Below are 21,056 nucleotides of genomic sequence, written 5' to 3'. Positions count from 1 at the left end.
TCATGTCGCCTCTCATCTACACTCAAGAGTTCAGAGGGAAGAGACTATAAATGTGGCAAAATGTTAATTTTTAGGGGAAGATATTTAATGGAATTCAAAATGATGATACAATACAAATCAGAGGCTAATACCACTAGCAGATTTTAAACTTGGCTGTGACAATATTTTTTCTCATTAGTTGAAACTTCCTAAAATGTCTTATTACTCGTTCTGTCACAGAAATGATTTATGTTGTTGTTAAATAAACAGTCACTCTAGATGAACACTTACGGGAGCAGGTGGCAGTCTGCCACTCCAGACACTGTCCATATGGAAAGGAAATGATGTAGGCATTGGAGTCGACGCACCGCCTTGTACTGCTGCACCACATGCACTCCATGCCATTGCTTGTGCAGTTGGAACACGACGTCCTTAGAGAGCATGGCTTTTTGCATGGCCTTGCATTTTGATTTGGGCTAACTGGAATAAATCAGCAATATAAGTATTTCATTAATTAAGTGCATTTTAACACAAATGTATGGGTTTCATTCTGTTATTTATGGAATGTTTCAATTAAGCCAAGTGTGTCATCATAACATAATGTGATAAATAAAGATGATATGTCAATACTACTAAAATTTACTATTAAATTTGAAAATCTGTAATTCCTGTATAGTTTTAAATTCCTTACAAATAGTACCGTTCTAAAAATTATGAAGGTAATATAATCTGCAACCTAGTTTTTCTATGTACTTGATACTATGCATTATTTACTTCCCAGCCACAATTTTTTATGTAAATATTCCACAAGTTATCACAGCAAACATCTTGGCAGTAAACATGTGTCTGACATAAACAAACAATAAAAATACAACTCTCTGTAAAATGTCTATGCAAATACAATATTCATAATACCCTTAGGATAGTCTTAGGATAGTTATTATCTTTTTAAAAAAGTAAATAATAAGGATATAGAGAAAGTAGAAACTATGCACTGCTGATGGGAATGTAAAATTGGTGCAGTCTCTATAGAAAAGAGTATAGCAATTCCTTAAAAACTCAAACAGAATTACTATATGATTTAGCAATTTCACTTTATACTATGTACCCAAAAAAAGTGAAATCAAAAACTCAATATTTGTGTACCCACATTCATAGCATCATTATTCACACTAACTAAAAGGCAGAAGCAACCCAAGTGGCTGTTGATGGATATATGGGTAAACAAAATGTGGCACATACATGTAACAGAAATGTTATTCAACCTTAAAATTCTGACACGCTAAAACATGGATGAACTGTGAAGACATATGCTATGCTAAGAGTAAGCTCCTCCCAAAGGTATAAAAACTATGATCTACAACATGTGATGCCTAAGTCTCAAATTCACCAAGACAAAACAATGCTGGTTTCCAGGCTCTAAGCAGGTGGAAAATTGGCAGCCATGATTTAACGAGTTCAGGGTTGTGGTTTTGCAAAATAAGAATGTTTTGGAGATGAATAGGTGTTGATAGTTGTACAACAGTGTGAATGTCCTTAATGTCCTTAAATGTACCCTTAAAAATAATTGAAATGATAAGTTTGTATTATACATATTTACCACAATAAATATGCAAAATTTTATAAGAAGTCAATATTACTTTCTCACTTAATGAAAATCCATTTCAAAAGATACAAATATTTCTGTTTACTTGACAACTAAAACATTTATCTATAAGATTAAAAAGTCTCAATCATTAATCTTAAAGACAAATCTTTCAAACACTATGATAAATGTAAAAGACATTAGCAAATTAAGAGATTATTACTATACTATAACTACAACCATATATTCATAATCACACTATTTTAGTAAATAGATTTATAAAACAATATAATTTTATTTTTAATTAATGCTGAGATAAATAACAATAAGTGGGGAATGTGAATAAAAATAAATATCAGGGAATCAGTGTATCATAAAAAGATGGTGTGAATTACTTCAGATTATACCCTGGAAAAAGGTGGTGCAGAGAGGGCTTGAAATGCATTTTTAGCCCAGTGTGGTGGTGTATGACTATAATTCTAGCAGCTCAGAAGCCTGAGGCAGAAGGATCAGGAGGTCAAAGCCAGTGAGGCCCTAAGCAACTCAGTGAGACCCTGTCTTCTAAAGAAAATACAAAATAAGGCTGGAGATGTGCCCCTGAGTTCAATCCCTGGTATTCATCCTCCCTACCCCCAAAAAAGAAAAAAAACATTTTTAAATAAATGCTAATTTTCAGGAATACTTACCAACAGGTTTTTCACAGACAAGTCCATCTGCCATAGATGTGCAAGGATTTGCCTTTAAGCCTGCGACTGCAGCCCTTTCTAGGTATGCACAGAATCCAGAATCATTTGGTTCACCAGGAAGCCACTGTAAAGTCGTATTTGTAAAAGGAGACATGTCCTCCCATCCCCAGTAGGATATATTGATTTTGCGTAAGCCTACCCAAGGTGACACTTTCTGTAAACAGGAAAAGAGGCATTTTTAAAAGTTAGATGTAAAACTACTGACTCGTGTTCTTCATCAAATAAAAATATGATTTCAATTTAAAATTACACTGGACAATATACAGAACCACCTGTGTAGTAGTCAATTTTAGTACCAATAATAATTAATAATCCTGGCACATTTTAGATGATGTAGAATAGAACACTATTTTAAGTATAGTTTTATTGTTTATATACATGTTTAGGGTCATTTATTTAGCCTTTATGAGTCTGTTTTCTATGGAATGGGGGTATAAATAAATGCCTAATTTAAATATCTATCATACGAGGCAAAATCATTATAAAACTGAACATATTGCTACTGCTGCACCTGTCAGTATTATTACTACTATCAAATTAAAGGGTTAATTGGTTATGGGGTTAAGAATCTAATGATAAATTGTCACCATCTGCATTATACAAAAACAGAAAACAAAATCAACAAACACAGTATAGAATCTAAATGAACACTTCATAACATGATTTCACACAAAAAAAAACTGAGAAAGGAGTAGTTGACTCTCCTAATTCAGACCTTCACTACTACAAAGTTCATTTTACACAACTTCAGATTAAATGTCATCCACTTTCATTAATAAAGTACTCAAGAAAACTGATAACATATGATTCTTGTTCTGAAATTTTAATAGGTACACAAAAACCACATAACTATTCTTAATGCTTTCAGCAATATTTAGACTTAATTAAAACAAAATTAGACTTAAATCAAAATCTAATCTATATTTACATACTTTATTTTAATCATTATTGTGATTTAAAATATGCTATATAATGTTATGGTTATCCAAAAAATGATATATTCTTGATGCAAATCACTATCATCACAAAATTCTATTAGATTATAAACACCGTTGTTTTAATATATATAATACATATATATTCTAAGATACTAAGCTACCAATATTTATTATCATGTAAGATCGTTTCAAAATTGCACATCATTCCTTTTTTAATTATTAAACTATGGGGTGCCAGGGTAGAGAAAAGATATGCCTCTCCATCAATATAAAAATGATATTTATTCCATTATTAATTCTAATTATGTTGTACAAATGGTCCTAGAGGTGTAAAAGATAGCTTTAGAACTAGAAATTTGCAAAGTACATAAATACAATGAATTTTATACAGATATTCCCAACAGATATTTCTTCAAAAAAATAAAATCCCTTATGAATTTTCATCATGATATATCTCATATTGCCAATGGAGTACAGTACACATAGTAATTAATCAAGGAATTTTTCTAAACAAAGTTCATTAGAATAAAAATGGTTATTTCTACCATCTTGCAGAATGCCTGATACAGCGATGGAACTTATTAAATGGTGTTTCTAATTTTGAAAACACACATATTGCTTCACATTGTGTCCTCATATATTTCACACATTATTCTAAAAGATATTTTGATAATAAGCTATAACATTTTTAAAGTTCTTGGTAATAACAACTTCTGTATAATCAATCCAACATAGATATTTCAGATTAATGACTATGTTTCACATTACAGCAATTCTGCCTATATTTCCCAACTATCTATGGTAAAGACAAGTCATTTAAAATGAAATATTACTCCCTAACTCATCATGATAAGAATAATATAGGAAGAGAAGAGAAACAAAAATGAAGCAGCTGATAAAACATTTAAAGTAACTATTACTCAGTAAATGAACCAGACAGGCAGTTGAAAATGAAAGATAAATTACTATATTATGAAAATTTATAGCAGCACACCATAAATCACTGTAACATTTCATTAGCCATTTCTGATAAGTAAATGATCATTTGACCCAACATATCTCTTTCAAGTGCATGGATTTGTTGATCTTTATTTGCCAAGGAAGGGTTATCTTAAGTTTATACAACTGCAATGACTCGGGATATAATTCATTTTATATAAAGATATGCCTAATGGAATGTCACCTTGCAGAAGTTTCCACTTTGAAATTCTGCTAAAAGCTTGGCTTTCTGATAAAACAAAACATTCTTCACTTACATAGTTTACTAGTCGGCAAACTATCAAGTCTAAGTTCATCACAGATTCAAAATAATTATTAGCCAAATTTTTATGATTTATAATAGGCAAGAAAAAATAGCAACTGACACCAAAAATCCTGAGATATGCAACTTCTAAAATGGCATATTTTAAGATTATATGATAGCAACTAAAAATAATGTTTTAAACCAAGAAAAGATAATAGAGCTTTAATGCTAAATACTTTCCAAAACTCTGAAAATGTGGTTCTTGCAGATAATAAGGTCTTCCTAAGTAGCCGATATTTAATAATTTTTACATGTTTCTTGTAATTACCCCTCATTTTTTTGTAGTTATAGACATGAAACTCCTAACAAGAATATAAACAGATTTAATTTATGTTGTAAATTCCATATGCTTAAAAATAAAACTTAAATACCTCAGGGGCTGGGGATATAACTCAGAGGTAGAGTTTTTGCCTGGGTTCAATCTTCAGTACCACTTAAAACAAACAAGTACAGGGCTAGGGATGTGGCTCAGTGGTAGAGTGCTTGCCTAGCATGCACAAGACCTGGTTCAATCCTTACCATTACAAAAATAAAACAAAAAAACAATAGAATCTTTTAGTTTAGGGATGGGGACTTGGCTCAGTGGTAGAGAGCTTGCTAAGCATGTGCAAAACCCTGGGTTCAATTCCCAGTACAACAACAATAAAAAAAGAAAAACCTGTCACATATTTCCAAAATATTTTTAAAAATCAATAGATCCTCCCTATGTCACCACATTCATTTTTCCTCCAGCCGTTAAGCTTATAGCTCTCAAAGTGTAAAAAAAAAAAAAAAAAAAAAAAAAAAGGAGGAATTTTCTCAGACTGCCTTACAAACATCCTCAAGTACTGGCCTACTCCAACTCCTACAAAACTTAGCTAAACCATTTCATACAAGCTCTCCTTAAGTACACATTACTGACTAGCTGTCCACCCTCTATCATCTCTTACCACCCTGTGCACATCTATCATTGCAATTATCAATTTAGTATAATTGTGTTTGTTTCCCTCTAACTAAAATCCCCCTACACTAAAATCATTTAAAAGCAATGATTGTCTTTTTATTTCCACATTCTCGGCAACCAGTAGATTGCCAAGTACACTTAGGGTGCTTAATAAATGTGTACTAAATAAATAAATACCAGTACATCATTCAAAAAACATAACTATAGTTCACAAAACAAAGTTTTATGAATCAACTGGTAATACAAATATAATTAGTATAATTTTTTATCCTATTAGTCCCAGGCATAAACAAAATCTGTCATGAGGCCAACAAATTTCATATTATCAGATGAACTTCAAAATACTTGAAAGCTAAAAAATATAATTAATATATTAAATTAATGAGGCAGAGAGCTTTGGACTTAAAGATTACAATTAACATTAGAAACTATATTATCCATTATTGGGGTTTTTTTTGAGAAATATACATGTTAATATCATCACAAAAATTGGGATAGGCAATGAGAGTGAACTGAATGTCCCTGCAAAAATTTTAGTTATTTATCATAAAAAAATAAAAAACTAGTATAGGGCAAATAGTTTTCTCTAATCAATTCTAATATTAACTACCCATCAAATAAGTTAATTTTGTTACCTAATAATTAATCTTCTAAATGATTCTTGGAAAGAGTAGTAATAGCAGTGCTGGGGACAAAGACAGAAAAGTAATATTCCATAAATGGGAATAATAATGATGATCATAGTAAACACTCAAAAATAAAATGTATCTTTATATGTAATATCTCATTTATTACTTTAATAGTCCAGATAGCTATTTTTATCATCCAAGTTTACAAATGAGTAACACAGAATTAGGGAGGTTAACTTGCTATTAAGTTGCAGAGATACTGTCCACAATATTGCTTAAAATCATCTATACCAACACAGAATTACTTAAGTGTTGCCATAGCAAGTAACTGATAATCTCTATTCTGAAAATCTTCAAGCCAAAATCATCTCTGCCCCTCTATACAAAGTGGTATTAAAATTATTAAATTATATGCAAATGTTAAGAGTATGTATTCATATGAAATCACTTCTTGGTATTGCTTGGTAGTGCATTGCTTTACTGTGTAAAACATGAGATAAGAAACTTATTACCAAATATACATATAGAATCAATCCTCTGCCTGTTATCATTTTAAATCAATTCCACTTCCATTTCTAGAATTTAGTAAGAATGTATTTTAAAAAAAACACGTAGAATTAATCACTTCTAAGAGTTATGGGGTCATGACAGCACAGTTATGGTTACCTGTTGGGTATACTTCTGTATTTCATCCAGAACAAATTCTACTTCTTTGGAAGTTGTTAATGAAGCAAGATTTCCACTAAGATTATAGCAATAAAGTTTTGCATTGTCATAACTTTCTCTACTGGAGTTGATTTTTAGACAAGCATCCCCAATATGACTCCATCCTTCTCCACAAAGATGAGCTAGTCAAAGAAAAAAATTGTCTTATTTTGAGAGCATATATATTTTTTAATTATTTCAGAATTGTAACATAATGTTATATCATTTAAATTATATTTTAAATAAAACATTTTAAGTATCTTAACATAAAATTTGTCTAATAATTTGTTGGAAAATGAAAAAAGAAGACACTATTTTTTCTTTAATTATCAAACAAGATGAGTTATAGCTCTATAATAACTACTAAATTGTACTGACAGCTTGCTAGATTTTCAGTAGTGTATTAGCATTTAATACTTCATTCAATAAACAAAATCACTACTATATTTATGTCCTAAAGTCCAGCTAAGATCACCTTAAGAGAAAATTATCAGAATAAAACAAAAGCAATTTCAAAGTTAATTCTATATGTGGGCTAATTGACCTCCAAATCTAATTTCCAGGGACCAGGTATACTGTTTTAGTATGTTAGGTTCTTTGATTCTTTAGGCATGAGTAGATCATTTCATTCCACTTGTGTTTTGTAAAAAAGCTATTAAAAAGCTCTAATTTTTGCTTTCTAGAATCTGTTTTTACATAGCTCTTCTTGCCTTACTAGAGTTTAAATAACTATTCAGCAATAGTTTATCTACAGTAGTCCAGCTAAGCTTAAAACAGCACCTAGTCTCTAAAACACATGTTATAAACACATAAAGTTCTGCTCTAGAGTGTACTAATGAACAATGCAGTGTCTCATGAACACACTGATCTACTCGGTAAGATTTTTATTCTCCATATTACATTAAACACAGCAGTGCCTCTTGCAATTTAGAAAAGGACTAATGTACTCCTGCAACTCTTAGGAACTGTTCTAAAGCAGTAGTTCTGAAATATCTTAGTTTTTAACTCTTTTTTTAAATATATTTTTAGTTGTAGATGGACACAATACCTCTATTTTATTTTTATGTGGTGCTCAGGATCAAACCCAGTGCCTTCCACATGCAAGGAGAGCACTCTACCACAGAGCTACAACCTCAGTCCAGTTTTTAACTCTTAAAAAACATTGAGGGCCCCACAGATCTTTCTTAATGGATATTATATATATAGATTTTGATCATATTAACACTGATAATTTTAAAAATATTCATTAACTTAGAGTAATAATTTTAAATCCCATTACAAGTATACTCTTCCAGATATCTCCCAATAAATTATAATTATCATCTAATATCTATGGGTATGACCTTGCTTTCTTTCATTTTGAGATCACATGTGCAGCAGTCTTTTGGTTTTAAAGAAGATGGAGTACCAAATCACTTTTCCTTATGAAAATCTTGTTAAATTGTGGGGATTTTTTTCCTACCTTACTGAATCAAAAAAAGATTTAGATTATTTTTGCCTCTTTATTTTTTTCAATTAAAACAAAAATAACTGATTGACAAATCATACAAAAGAAAACAGATGGGCCTTTAAGCTAAACTAAATTATACTAATAAACCAAATATTTTTATTGGGCTTTTATAAAATTGAGTGTCAACTCAGCCATGTGGTTAAAAGGAAAGCAGTTAATTTTTTTAGTAAGTTTAGTGAGATAAATTCAAATTGTCTAGCTCATATGTGATTGACGCTAAAAAATAAAAAAAGGAAGTTCACCAATTTTCATGGAAAAATGCTCTTTTGAGTCCACTTTTGAGAGCACTTACTTACTGAGACAAGCTAAATGGAAACCAGATGAGATATACCCAGTTGTCTGCTTATTAAATACTAATGTAGAAAGGAGAGTTAATGTATATATAAAGTAGAATCCATATACAAAGTAATATTTAATTCCTAAGGAATAAGGAGATGGGTACTAACAAAGATAATTTCACTGTTATTTTTTCCAAACTTCTAATGACAACCAAATTACTTTATGATTGAAGCAATCTTCCTTTAAATATATACATTCTTATAGTCAAATTTCATTTTGGTCCAGAATTTTGTCTTTTACAGGAGACTCTGAAGCATTATAAATGATCTACATGTTAAATGTTGTAGCTCAACTGTTAAAGTTCAATATTACTTCCAACTTTTTATTGTTATCTCATATTGATTCACAAATCCTGCCTACCAAACTAATATTCTCTAATTTTCTCAAAATTATAACATATGCACATATTACTATTTAAAAGCTTTAAAGATCAGTAAATAAATAAAATTCAAAATTTGAAGAAATATCCTGCTATAGTTTGGATATGGTTTGAGAATGTATGTCCCCCAAGTGTTCATGAGTTGGAAGTGTGGTCACCAGTATGACATCAGGGGAGGTGTTGGAACCTTTAAGAGGTAGAGCTTAGTAAGAGGTCATTGAGAGGACTGCTCTCAAGAGAAATTAAGGTAGTCCTCCTGGGACCCTAGTTTTCACAAGACAGTTGTTATTAAGAGTTTGGTTCCTCCCCAATTTATGTTTCTCTCTCCTTTTCTTTCTCTCTCTCTTCTCTCATTTCCTTTCTTACCTTGTGACCTCTCCCTCTCCCATGTGTTCTTAACATGATGCCATTTGTCATAATGTAACATATCCAAGGGGAATCTCATCAGAGGCTAAACCTAGGGAGTTGCTGGATCTTGAATTTTCAGACTCCAAAACTCTTTATTTTATATATTACCCAGAATCAGATATTGTTATAATAACAGAAAACAGACAAATAAACATTCTAAAACCTCAATAACATTTTTAAAAGCAAAGAAGTTTTTATTTTATTACATGAATTTGTAAGAAAAATTATCTTTCAGACATGAAATCTGATTAAATTTTTCAATATTTTTTAGAGTTATATCAGTTCAGAAATTTTTTTAAATACTTTTTAGTTGTTGATGGACCTTTATTTTATTAATTTATTTATATGCAGTGCTGAGAATAGAACCCAGTGCCTCACACGTGAGGCAAGTGCTATACCACTGAGCCACAACCCCAGCCCCCAGTTCAAAAATTTTTCATGAGGGGAAATAGGAAAATTAAACAAAAATAAAACACCCTTTTAATAGTTACAACTTTGCCATTCACAACACATGAGGTTTTGAGCTAGTCATTTTGCCACCATGTGTCTAAATTCATCTGTACAACAAAAAGATGAACCTCATTAAACACTTAAATTATTTTCTTTTTACTTTCTGACATTATCTTTCACATTTAAAAGGAAAAGTACTTAGAATCTAATAAGAATCCTAACTGAAAATAAAATGTAATCACTTAAAATGAGCTTTGCTCTGGACTGTACAATTTAGATTCTTATAAAAACAAATAATATTTATATAATGTCATAGTTAATAAAACTAGAAATATTCAATGAATTTTTAAAATAAAGGGCACTTTTAAATCATAACAAATATGACAAAATGTTAACATTTGTTAAATCTGGATAATAAGTTTTGAGTACCTATTGTTGTCTATTATTAAGATATCTTAAAATGAAGAGGTATCTGACAAAGTCCATAGTAATAATAAACACAATAAAATGATAAAAAGAACCAAAAACAATGTATTATTATGAAACTTTTCTTATAGAAACAACAATGTTATTATTCCAATATTATAATTTGATCCTTGCTCATTGCTTTAATTTTAGAAAATATAACATTTACACTAGAAACACTTTACTCTAATGGTAGTCATCTGTAAACTAGACAACTCATTTACCAAATTTTGAAATTTTTACCTGGTAAAGCTTGGCATTCTTGTTGTCGCTGATCCCACTGACAATTCAAATTCAGTGAACAGCTTTTACAGCTAGTAAGTTTGTTACAAATCTGTTCATTTCTCACATGACATTTGGTGTAGTTTCTGACAGACTAGAAAATCAAAAGATAAAGCATGTTGTTTTTCATCATTGCACAAGTGGTGATTCTTAAACATCAGTGTATTTTAAGTCTCCTGGTGAACTTTATAAATACATTTTTCCAACTCTAAATCCAATTCTACTGAATCGGAATTCTCTTACTTATGTCATTCATTTATTACATTAAATTTGGTACTAATTTACCTTTATACATAGTGCACTGCAAGCTAACATAGTAAGTAAGCAAACTGCAACTTACTTATTGAGTACATGCTTGCAATAGATAAATGATCTCAGACAATCACAGGCTGCCAGCTGATCAGACCATGTCCATATAAGGCAATTATATCATCACACCATTCCCAAGTAAGGCAAGCATCCATGTAACCAATTGAGCTATTTCTGTATATTACTATTATTGTCCTGCTATAAATACCAACTGATTTGGGGAGGAGCTCTCCAAACCTCTATTGGTTCAAAGTTCTGCCCAATTCATGAATTGTTCTTTGCTCAAACTAGGCTAAATTCCATTTATTTGATTTTTTCTCTTAGCAAGTTTAACTATTGTTGTAGTAATTAGAATGAGTTCTTATTGAAAAAAAAATTTCCACTTCTCAGAAGATGATATACAATCAATAAACAAGTATATGAAAAAATGTTCATCATTGCTAGCAATTAGAGAAATGCAAATCAAAACTCTTAAGATTTCGGACTGGGGTTGTGGCTCAGAGGAAGAACTCTAGCCTACTATGCATGAGGCACTAGGTTCAATCCTCAGCACCACATAAAAATAAAATAAAGATATTGTGTCTTCCTATAACTAAAAAATAAATATTAAAAAAACTTAAGATTCATCTCACTCCAGTCAGAATGGCAGCTACCATGAATACAAACAAAATTAAGTGTTGGCTAGGATGTGGAGAAAAAGGAACACTCAGACTCTGCTGGTGGGACTACAAAGTGGTGCAGCCAATATGGAAAGCAGTATGGAGATTCCTTGGAAAACTGGGAATGGAACCACCATTTGACTCAGCTATCCCTCTCCTCAGTCTGTATCCAAAGGACTTAAAAACAGCATACTACAGGGATACAGCCACATCAAAAAACAGCAGCACAATTCATAATAGTTCAACTGTGGAACCAATCTAGATGCCCTTCAATAGATGAATGGATAAAAAAAGTGGCATATATACACAATGGAATATTACTCATCAATAAAAGAGAATAAAATCATGGCATTTGCAGGTAAATGGATGGAGTTAGAGAAGATAATGCTAAGTGAAGTTAGCCAATCCCCCCCAAAAAAATGTCGAATATTTTCTCTAATATAAGGAGGGTGATTCATAGTGGCATAGGGAAGGGGAGCATGGGAGGAATAGAGGAACTCTAGATAGGGCAGAGGGGTGGGAGGGAAAGGGAGAGGGCATGGGGTTAGAAATGATGGTGGAATGTGATAGACATTATTATCCAAAGTACATGTATGAAGACACAAATTGGTGTGAATATACTTTGTACACAACCAGAGATATGAAAAATTGTGCTCTATGTGTAATAAAAATTGTAATGCATTCTGCTGACATATATAAATTCTAAAATTAATTTTAAAACTTGTGCAAATTGTACAATTTGAAATTGAATCTATGTAATGAAAACTTTTTTAAAAGAGTTTGAAAACAGCTTACAATTAAATAAAATCAATATATAAAGTCATTTCCCTTAATGAAAACATGATATGATTCTAGTCTTAATAAAATATCATGCAAACCCTTGGAAATAAAGCACAACATGATAAGTAGTAAAAAAAGAGAGAGAGAGAGAGAGAGATTTATGAAAATCCAATACAATCTGAAAAAAAATACTTTCACAATAACTCAAAATAATTTTACTTCCACAATCCTAAATAAAAGTTAATGTGTCTCTTGCATGTACCTGTCATATTTCCTTCATAGAGGTTAAAAAAAGCTTCTAAATTTTTTTAATACTACTACATAATATAATCATTTCAACTTGAAGTTAAAGATTAAAGGTCAAGAAGGAAAAAAAGGCCATATAGGAACTTTGATTGTAGTTCCTTATTAAAAACCTAGGTTCAACTACCTCACATGACTTCATTATCTATGACAAAGTCTACCTCCTGGAAAATCAGCTATTAAAAATTTTTACTCAATTCTTCCTGTGATTCCATTTATGATGAAAAAAATACAAAACAATTAATTCTGCACCCTAAGCCTTACAACAATCTTTCCTGTGTATTTGATGCAAATGTTTTCCTTAGACCTTCTCACTTAAAAGAGTTAAATATCTTCAATAAATAGGCTAAAATTAAAATTAAGGAACAACTATCCTACATATAAAATTATTAAAACAATTTTTATCTTTTTAGGTATTTTAAATGTCACTCACTAAATATTTATTCACAAAGAATCATACTCTCCTTTATAAAATACACAACAGTCACTCCATTTCATAGGTATTAATTTCTTTAGAGCACATTACGTTTACTGTAATAGATAAAAAAATACCCATATATAATGTTCATCTTTAATTTCTATAAAATATTCCATTTTATACATATTTATAAATTTCAAGTTACTTTGTGACTTATTCAATCACCACATTTTCATTATGAACATATAAACTTTTTTCTGGATATTTTTCTGATTAATAGATTTTGTTGACATTATTTTACACGATCATTAAATGTATAGTTTTAAACATTTGCCAGCTAACTGAAAAGAAATAAATCAAGTTTAATTGTTAAGTAGAGTAATTTATAAAAATGACAGGAGTGTGGCTAAACATGTTGGAATAAGAGAAGAAATAACAGCTTAATGTTGGTCTTCAAAATAATGACAGTAACATCAGAATCCCCATCCAATAATTCTACTGCTCTTCATTAAGAACAATAGAGTCATTTACTGATACTGAACAAGTACAACAGATGAAACTGCATTTCTCTCACAGGAACAATGTACCAATAACAGAAGAAGTCTGACTGTTATTCTGAAACATGGCTACATTTTTGATGTAATGAACCAGATGTGCATTAGTAAACTGACTATGGAGAGTAACCATTACGCTCCTAATCTTCTCATATTAAGATGTAAATTTCAAATGTAAATCCAGGAGAAACATACAGATTAGTTGATGTATTAGAAAACAAATTATGCAACTTGTAGAAAATATGGCTAAATAATGAAATAGAATATCAATACACATAATTTTGTCTAAAATTCTATAGACCTTTTGTATCCAGTAGCACTTGGTTTAGCCTAATCACCAGACGTTTTGATAAAACTGGCTAAAAGATTAAATTAAAACATTAAATTCTAAATTATAAGTGCATACTATCTCCTCATGTACACTGTCATCCAATGCATTCCTTGTTAACACATTATTAAAAATAAAATATAAAGCAAAAGCACACATTATAAATAGTATTTGATAGCAATTTTACATAATGTGATTTTTGAGACGTGTATTTTCACCTAGCGTGTTCATCTTACACATACAAATGTCTGCATGCATTGAATGTATACCCCAAAATTCATATGTTGAAGCCTAACCCCTAAAGTGATGGTATCAGGAGGGTAGGACCTTATGTGTGATTTTGGTCAGAGGGGCGAAGTACTCAAATTTAGGATTGGTAACATTAAACAGAGCTGAAGGAACAGTAGCTTCCCTTCTGCCATTGGGAGAAAGCATTAAGAAGACAGGAATCAGGTCCTTCTATGAACCAGAAATCAGGTCCTCACCAGATCTGAATCTGTAAGTGCATAGTTTAACTTCCTAGCCTACATAGAGAGCTGTGAGATATAAATTTTTATTATTTAACAGTTATGCAGTTATTCAGAAAGGTTAAAATAAAATCTTTTGCAATTTTTTTTAAAAAGAGAGTGAGAGAGTAGAGAGAGAGAGAGAGAGAATATTTTTAATATTTATTTTTTAGTTCTCGGCGGACACAACATCTTTGCTGGTATGTGGTGCTGAGGATCGAACCTGGGCCGCACGCATGCCAGGCGAGCGCGCTATGGCTTGAGCCATATCCCCAGCCCGCAATTTTTAATCAATAATTTTTTCTATTTTAATTACATGAAAATTAATTTTAAGTGTAAATTTGACCAGGATACAGATAAAATATTTTGCTAAATATTATTTCTGGGTATGTCTATGAGGATGAGTCCAAATGAGATAACCATTTGAATCCATAGACTTCAGAAAAGCAAAATGCCTTCCCGAAGATGGATAATCATTCAGTACACCAAGGGCCTGAATACAACAAAAAGGTTAAGAAAAGAATTTCTCTGTTCCCTACTACTGAGCTCAGGCACAGTCTTTTCCTGTCCTTGGCCAAAACTTACACCACTAGAGCTACTGATTCACAGGCCTCCATTCTTTTTGAGAGGGTACCAGGGATTGAACTCAGGGGCACTCAACTACTGAGCCACATCCCCAGCCTTATTTTGAATTTAATTTAGAGACAGGGTCTCACTGAGTTGCTTAGCGCCCCGCTGGTGCTGAGGCTGGCTCTGATCTCAGGGTTCTCCTGCCTCAGCTACCCAAGCCAATGGGATTAGAGGTTTGTGCCAGGCCCAGCTTCACAAGGCTCCATTCTTGTACCAGAATTTACACCACCAATATTCTTGGGCTTTCAGTCTGCAGATTATAGGCAGATCATGGGACATTTCATAATTTTCATAATTGGCTCATGTGAGCTAATTCCTTATTATAAATATTATGTACATAGTATCTATCTTACTGGCTCTGTTTCTCTGAAGAACCCAAGTACAAGTCCTTTATTCCTATGTCTTATTTACCTAGCACCTATTTCCATTAAAATAAATTCCAATTAATTGAAAATATAAAACTATAATTTAAATTTTCAATGCATAGTTATGTCATATTTATGTTAAAACTCAAACAGAACTGAAGCATAGCTTGTTATTAGAGCAACTTATAAAACTAGAAAGTATATACCAACAAAATATGTATGAAAGAAAAAGGGTTCAAACTAATCAGTCAATAACTGCTAATTTTTCTCCTTTTTAAGTTTGAATACTATTTTAGAATAAAATCATAAAATCTAAATATTTTGAAATATTATTGGTTATTGAGGAAAACTTTTAGATGATATAACCATAAGTTTTACTTATTTTCAAATCCTCCTTTTTTTAGTTATCAGTTTTTTTTATTTATTCTAATTTGTTACATATGATGGCAGAATGCATTTCAATTCATAATATACATATATAGCACAATTTTTTATATCTCTGGTTATACACAATGTAGAGTCACACCATTCATGTCTTCATACATGTACTTAGAGTAATGATGTCCATCTCATTCCACCACCTTCCTACACACATGCCCCCTTCTTTCCCCTTCCTCCCCTTTACCCTGTCTAAAGTTTGTCTATTCCTCCCATGCTCCCCCCAATCTCTATTATAAATCAGCATCCTTATATCAAAGAAAACTTTGGGTTTGGGGGATTGGCTTACTTCACTTAGCATTATATTCTCCAACTCCATCCATTTACTTACAAATCCTTTTCTTTTTTTTTTAACCTTTTATTTCTATTATCTTGAAAAATATGTGGACCATTTGTTGACTAGTAAAAATTTAGAAATAGTAACACACTAAATACTGTACTTAGTTGGAAATCTATGTACACATTATTTCTTTTTACTTAACCTATAGACTAATAAAAAAAGCCTTTTAATCCACTAAATACTACTTTTTTAAAATTTCCCTTTCATTTTTTGATATATTCTTTTAAAATATGATACTTTGATTCTATCCACTTAAAATCTTAAATTTGCTGCTCCTAATTAATTTTCATCTACTATAAATATAATATTGGAATTTTTTTTAGTAGTCCTTCATTTAAAAAAGAGGTTCAACACTATTGACATTTTGAGCCAGATAATTATTTGCTGTGGAAGGGGTATTCCATGCATTGTAAAAGAGTTAACAGCATCGCTGGCCCCTTCATGCTAGATGCCTGCAGCAGCTCTATAGTTCTGATGACCACAAAGTTCTCCACACATTGCTAAATGTCCCCCATGGGACAAATTGCTTCAAGTTCAGAGCCAATAATCTAAAGACAGAAGAGAAACAACTATCAACATCTCTGGTTATATTTCAACAAAAAGTATATGAACAAAATGTTAGCCTGACATCACTTTTGATACAGGAATCCCATGGAAATGATTTCAACCACCTAAATAATCCTATTTCTATCAGTAAAGAAGATAACATTTAAAGTTAGTCTTTTTTTTAATTTTTAAAAATTTTTGAGTCTTATCCACAAACATAAATGAAAATTACTATATCCAAAACAGAATCTAGACTGAAAAATCTGAGCAAAAAACTCCAGTCTGACTTTATAATGTACCAATAAGTGAATGATTTCCTACATATTTAATGTATTAATGTGTAAAGTTCTATTTCTGTACTGTACTACCAAATGGTGGGTGAGTGAGGGAGTGATGTAATGCAGCAATGTTAAGTACATCACTGTTCACCCATAATACTAACCACACTGCAGTTACTACTGGCTGAAATACATTTCTTGTCATCACACCATTGGCACCCATTCGTATTGGCAGTACAGCTGGCACAATCCGAATATCTGTAACATCTGTCATCAGAAGCAGCTGTAATACAAATGGGAGATAAAAAAAAAATTGGGACAAAAAAGAAAATTGCCACACTTCTTAATTCATACATTTATAATATCTATTTAAGGATCACTGAGACATTTTTAACCAAAAAAAAAAAAAAAAAAAACCTACGCTGGCAAAAAAAGTTCTCTAGGATGAAGTTAACCTGGTAGCTTATTTGTGTTTACAAGATTTTAAATACCTACTTTCTGCATCTTAACAATTCAATCTATCAGAATCCTCCAGACATTTAAATTTATACATTTTGGAAGATAAAGAACTGAATAAATTATTTTTTACTGTCCTTTAAACAAATATATTCAGAGAAATTTAAGTTAATATAGATTAGCAAAACTTAAAAAATATATTTGTTGTTGTAGCCTCAAAAATGTATAGAAGCCTTCACCAATTTAAAGCAAACTTAACAATTTTTATCCAGATTATAAGCAAATAGACATAAATAAAATAATGCTGACTGATAATTTTTATAAACCTGATTTACTCATTCAACATTTTACAAGAAACATAAAATTAGAACACTGATCATCAAATTCTAAAAAAAAAATTTAACTTTAAGATTTAGGAAGAAGAAAAATATCAAATGCAAAATAAATCATTTTGTATTATTTCTTTGAAGTATGTAATATTTCTTAAAATGATATATTTAAGGCATTTTAAATTTATATTACAAAATAATTCATGCATATGGATGGTGTTACATATAAGATAGATATAATACATAGATTTCAAAAATATAGTTAAAAGAAGCTAACAAAGATATTAAATTATTAATTCCTATTGAGTCACATATTATAATTCAGAGGATAATAAGTTTTTCATTTCTGAAATCTTCTAGGGTAATTCATATTTAAAAAATGAATTTCTATTTCCAGTCAGTTAGAGTCGTTTCAATACCAGAAAGAGGGAAAACAAAAAATAAAAGCTTACCTGTCTTAGGAGGGCACTTTGCTCTAAGAATATTATTAGTATTTCCAGATTCCCAAGATTCACAGTGATTTTTATTCCAAATACATTTTATCCCTGGACCAGCATTTCTACAAAGTTCTTCATCTCTGAAAGCCTTGCAATTTGGAGGCTTATATACAAGGATATCATTAAGGAGTACACTAGAAAATCCCCCAAATATATACATGGACCTATTAAAAACAAAACAAGAATCTTAAACAAACATATTAAAAGTCTCTAATTAGATTTTAAATAAATTTGACTATAAATTTTATATTATTTTTAAATACTATGTACCTTAAAATCGTATTTCTAACGTGTAATATGATGTGAAAACACCAAAATAACAAATATGAGATTTCTTTATGACTTGCCAGATACAATCCAAAATGTTCTATAAATCATAAAGAATTAAGGAAACATAAGTTGTCAAAACATAATGTGAGAAAACTGAAGGACCAAGAATTATGACATTCCTTTTATCAGAAAAATAACTACTGCTTTAATAAAGCAGAAAACAATTTTTTAAGAAATAGTCAATAGCTATATTAATGATAAGATGCATTTTAGAACTGCAACCTGAAATAATTTTTAATTAATCATTCTAATACACACAGTATTAAGAAGTTACATACAGAATTATTCTTGTAGTTATTTACTTTTAAAATAAAAATATCAAGAGTAAAATATCAAAAAGATTTTCTAAATTTTAATTTTGAAAGAGAAGCCTAGACAATGTTAAATTAATACTAACCACTACCAAAGAACTTTCACATGCCCCCCCAAACAGCATAATTTTTTATTTCTCAAAATATGGTTAACATAGTAAATGTAAAAGGTCAGAAAGATGTGTTAAGAAAATCTTTTATTATTAAAAAATAAAATAAAAATCAAACACAATTTTCAACAGAAAAGGCCTGAGGTTTTATATTTCACACTGAATTCCATTTATTACTTTTTTGAGAGTCAATTGATAATATACACTGCTTCACTGTGGTTAACAAGCCATTATGTGGCAATAGGTAAGAATTTTTACATAATTAGGATAAGGTAATAATAAAAATGTCATTCTGAATTATACATTTTAAGCTAATGAATAAACTGCATATTGTTTACTGTTACCTAAGTCCACACTACAGAATTTTTCTTATTGAAATATTTAAAAACCATATTAACTTAAAGGAGAAAGGTAATTTAATGACCCTCCAGCTTAGTTTCCTGAGGGATATAAGGATAGTCAAGTCTGGAGAAGTTAAGAGACTTGTCCAAACAATCATGTATTTATTTAGTCAAGGACAAAACTAAATGAGAATCTAATTCTCACTTTCTTTGTTTTCATTGGTAGAAACAGGGGTTAGCCTCTCCATCACTTCAGTTAGATCCTTTTAAAGGAAGAGTCATTCTTTATCTGATCTCTGGAAAAAGTTAAAAAAAAAATCAGAGGACTTTAAAAGGTACTCAAAGTTTTATCTCAGCATCTTTGCTTGATCACTCTCCTACCCCTCAAATATATTTAAACAAAAAATAATGAAGCATATGGTTAATAAACCAAAATGTATTCCACAATAGAATAGGGGTGCATAAAATCCAGTGCCATTAAATACCAATGGATGATTTTCACAAAGAATACGAGAATGAGTAAATGCATCAAGCATTCACATCCTTGACCCTCTAAAAGTTCAGAATGTTCTTTTACCCATTAATGACTACTGCAGAGTGTCCAAATCTGTTGACATCTCTATGAAGATTTGGTTTCGGTAATGTTTTCCATTCATCACAAGCTAGAAAAAAACAAAACAGGGAAACAAAAAATGAATAAAAGAATAAATTAAGATGAATATGTAAAAAAAAAATCACTGGCCAAATTAAACATATAATAGTTAAAATCAGGAAACCAACAAAATAGTAATTCTCCATGACCTATAATTTAGAATCATAAGCCAACTTTCATTATTCCTTAAATAGAAACAGCTCTTATATAAAATCCTCACAATAATTGTAAGTATATGAGAATAAAGGAAATGAATGAAATTATATTTTACATTGGAAGATAATTTCAATGACATATCTTTATATGTATATCAAAGTTCATATAGTAAAACTCACGAATATCAATATAAAGCATACCTTTGGAAAGTTAAATACTACAACAAATATTACATATATGTACACAGACAAATAGTATATATAATATTCACTGAAAGAATGCCTGAAAAGAGAACCATCAGAATAAGATATCTAAATCTTTACTAATGTGATATTTCAAAAGAATAGTTTTTACTTTAGATAGAAGGAAATAATTTTATTTCAAAAACCTAGATAGAAAATGAAAAAAATAATTCATCATCTATATAAAAACTATAGACACTTCTCAAATAAAAAATACAAATAGCAAACAAATATATGAAAACCTGTTTCTAGCAATTAGGGAAAAGCAAATCAGAACTACATTGAGATTTCGTCTCATTCCAGTCAAAATGTCAATTATCAAAGAATACAAATAACACATAGTTGGCAAGGATGTGGGGGAAAAGGTACACTGATATATTGTTGGTAGGACTACAAATTCATGCAACAACTCTAGAAAGCAGTATGGAGATTCCTCAAAAAACTAGGAATGAAACCACCATATGACTCAGCGATGCCACAAGTCAGTATATATCCTAAAGACCTAAAATCAGAACAT

The 21,056-nt window shown here is 30.6% G+C and overlaps 1 protein-coding gene across 1 annotated transcript in view; it reads right to left on the bottom strand.

The window, feature by feature from the left end:
- Nucleotides 1-21,056, bottom strand: part of Atrnl1 (attractin like 1) — a 694,860-nt gene that overhangs the window by 529,637 nt on the left and 144,167 nt on the right. Inside the window, exons 11-17 of the mRNA XM_026389193.2 lie at nucleotides 20,067-20,151; nucleotides 18,353-18,561; nucleotides 17,280-17,398; nucleotides 10,623-10,755; nucleotides 6,790-6,971; nucleotides 2,251-2,464; nucleotides 271-459 (exon numbers count right to left, since the gene is read on the bottom strand). Of these exons, the coding sequence (XP_026244978.2) occupies nucleotides 271-459; nucleotides 2,251-2,464; nucleotides 6,790-6,971; nucleotides 10,623-10,755; nucleotides 17,280-17,398; nucleotides 18,353-18,561; nucleotides 20,067-20,151 (1,131 nt within the window). The remainder of the gene's footprint in view (nucleotides 1-270; nucleotides 460-2,250; nucleotides 2,465-6,789; nucleotides 6,972-10,622; nucleotides 10,756-17,279; nucleotides 17,399-18,352; nucleotides 18,562-20,066; nucleotides 20,152-21,056) is intronic.

Source organism: Urocitellus parryii, chromosome 5 (genome assembly GCF_045843805.1).
Source record: "Urocitellus parryii isolate mUroPar1 chromosome 5, mUroPar1.hap1, whole genome shotgun sequence".
Classification (NCBI taxonomy): Eukaryota; Metazoa; Chordata; class Mammalia; order Rodentia; family Sciuridae; genus Urocitellus; species Urocitellus parryii.
This window is presented reverse-complemented; position numbering and strand designations above follow the sequence as displayed.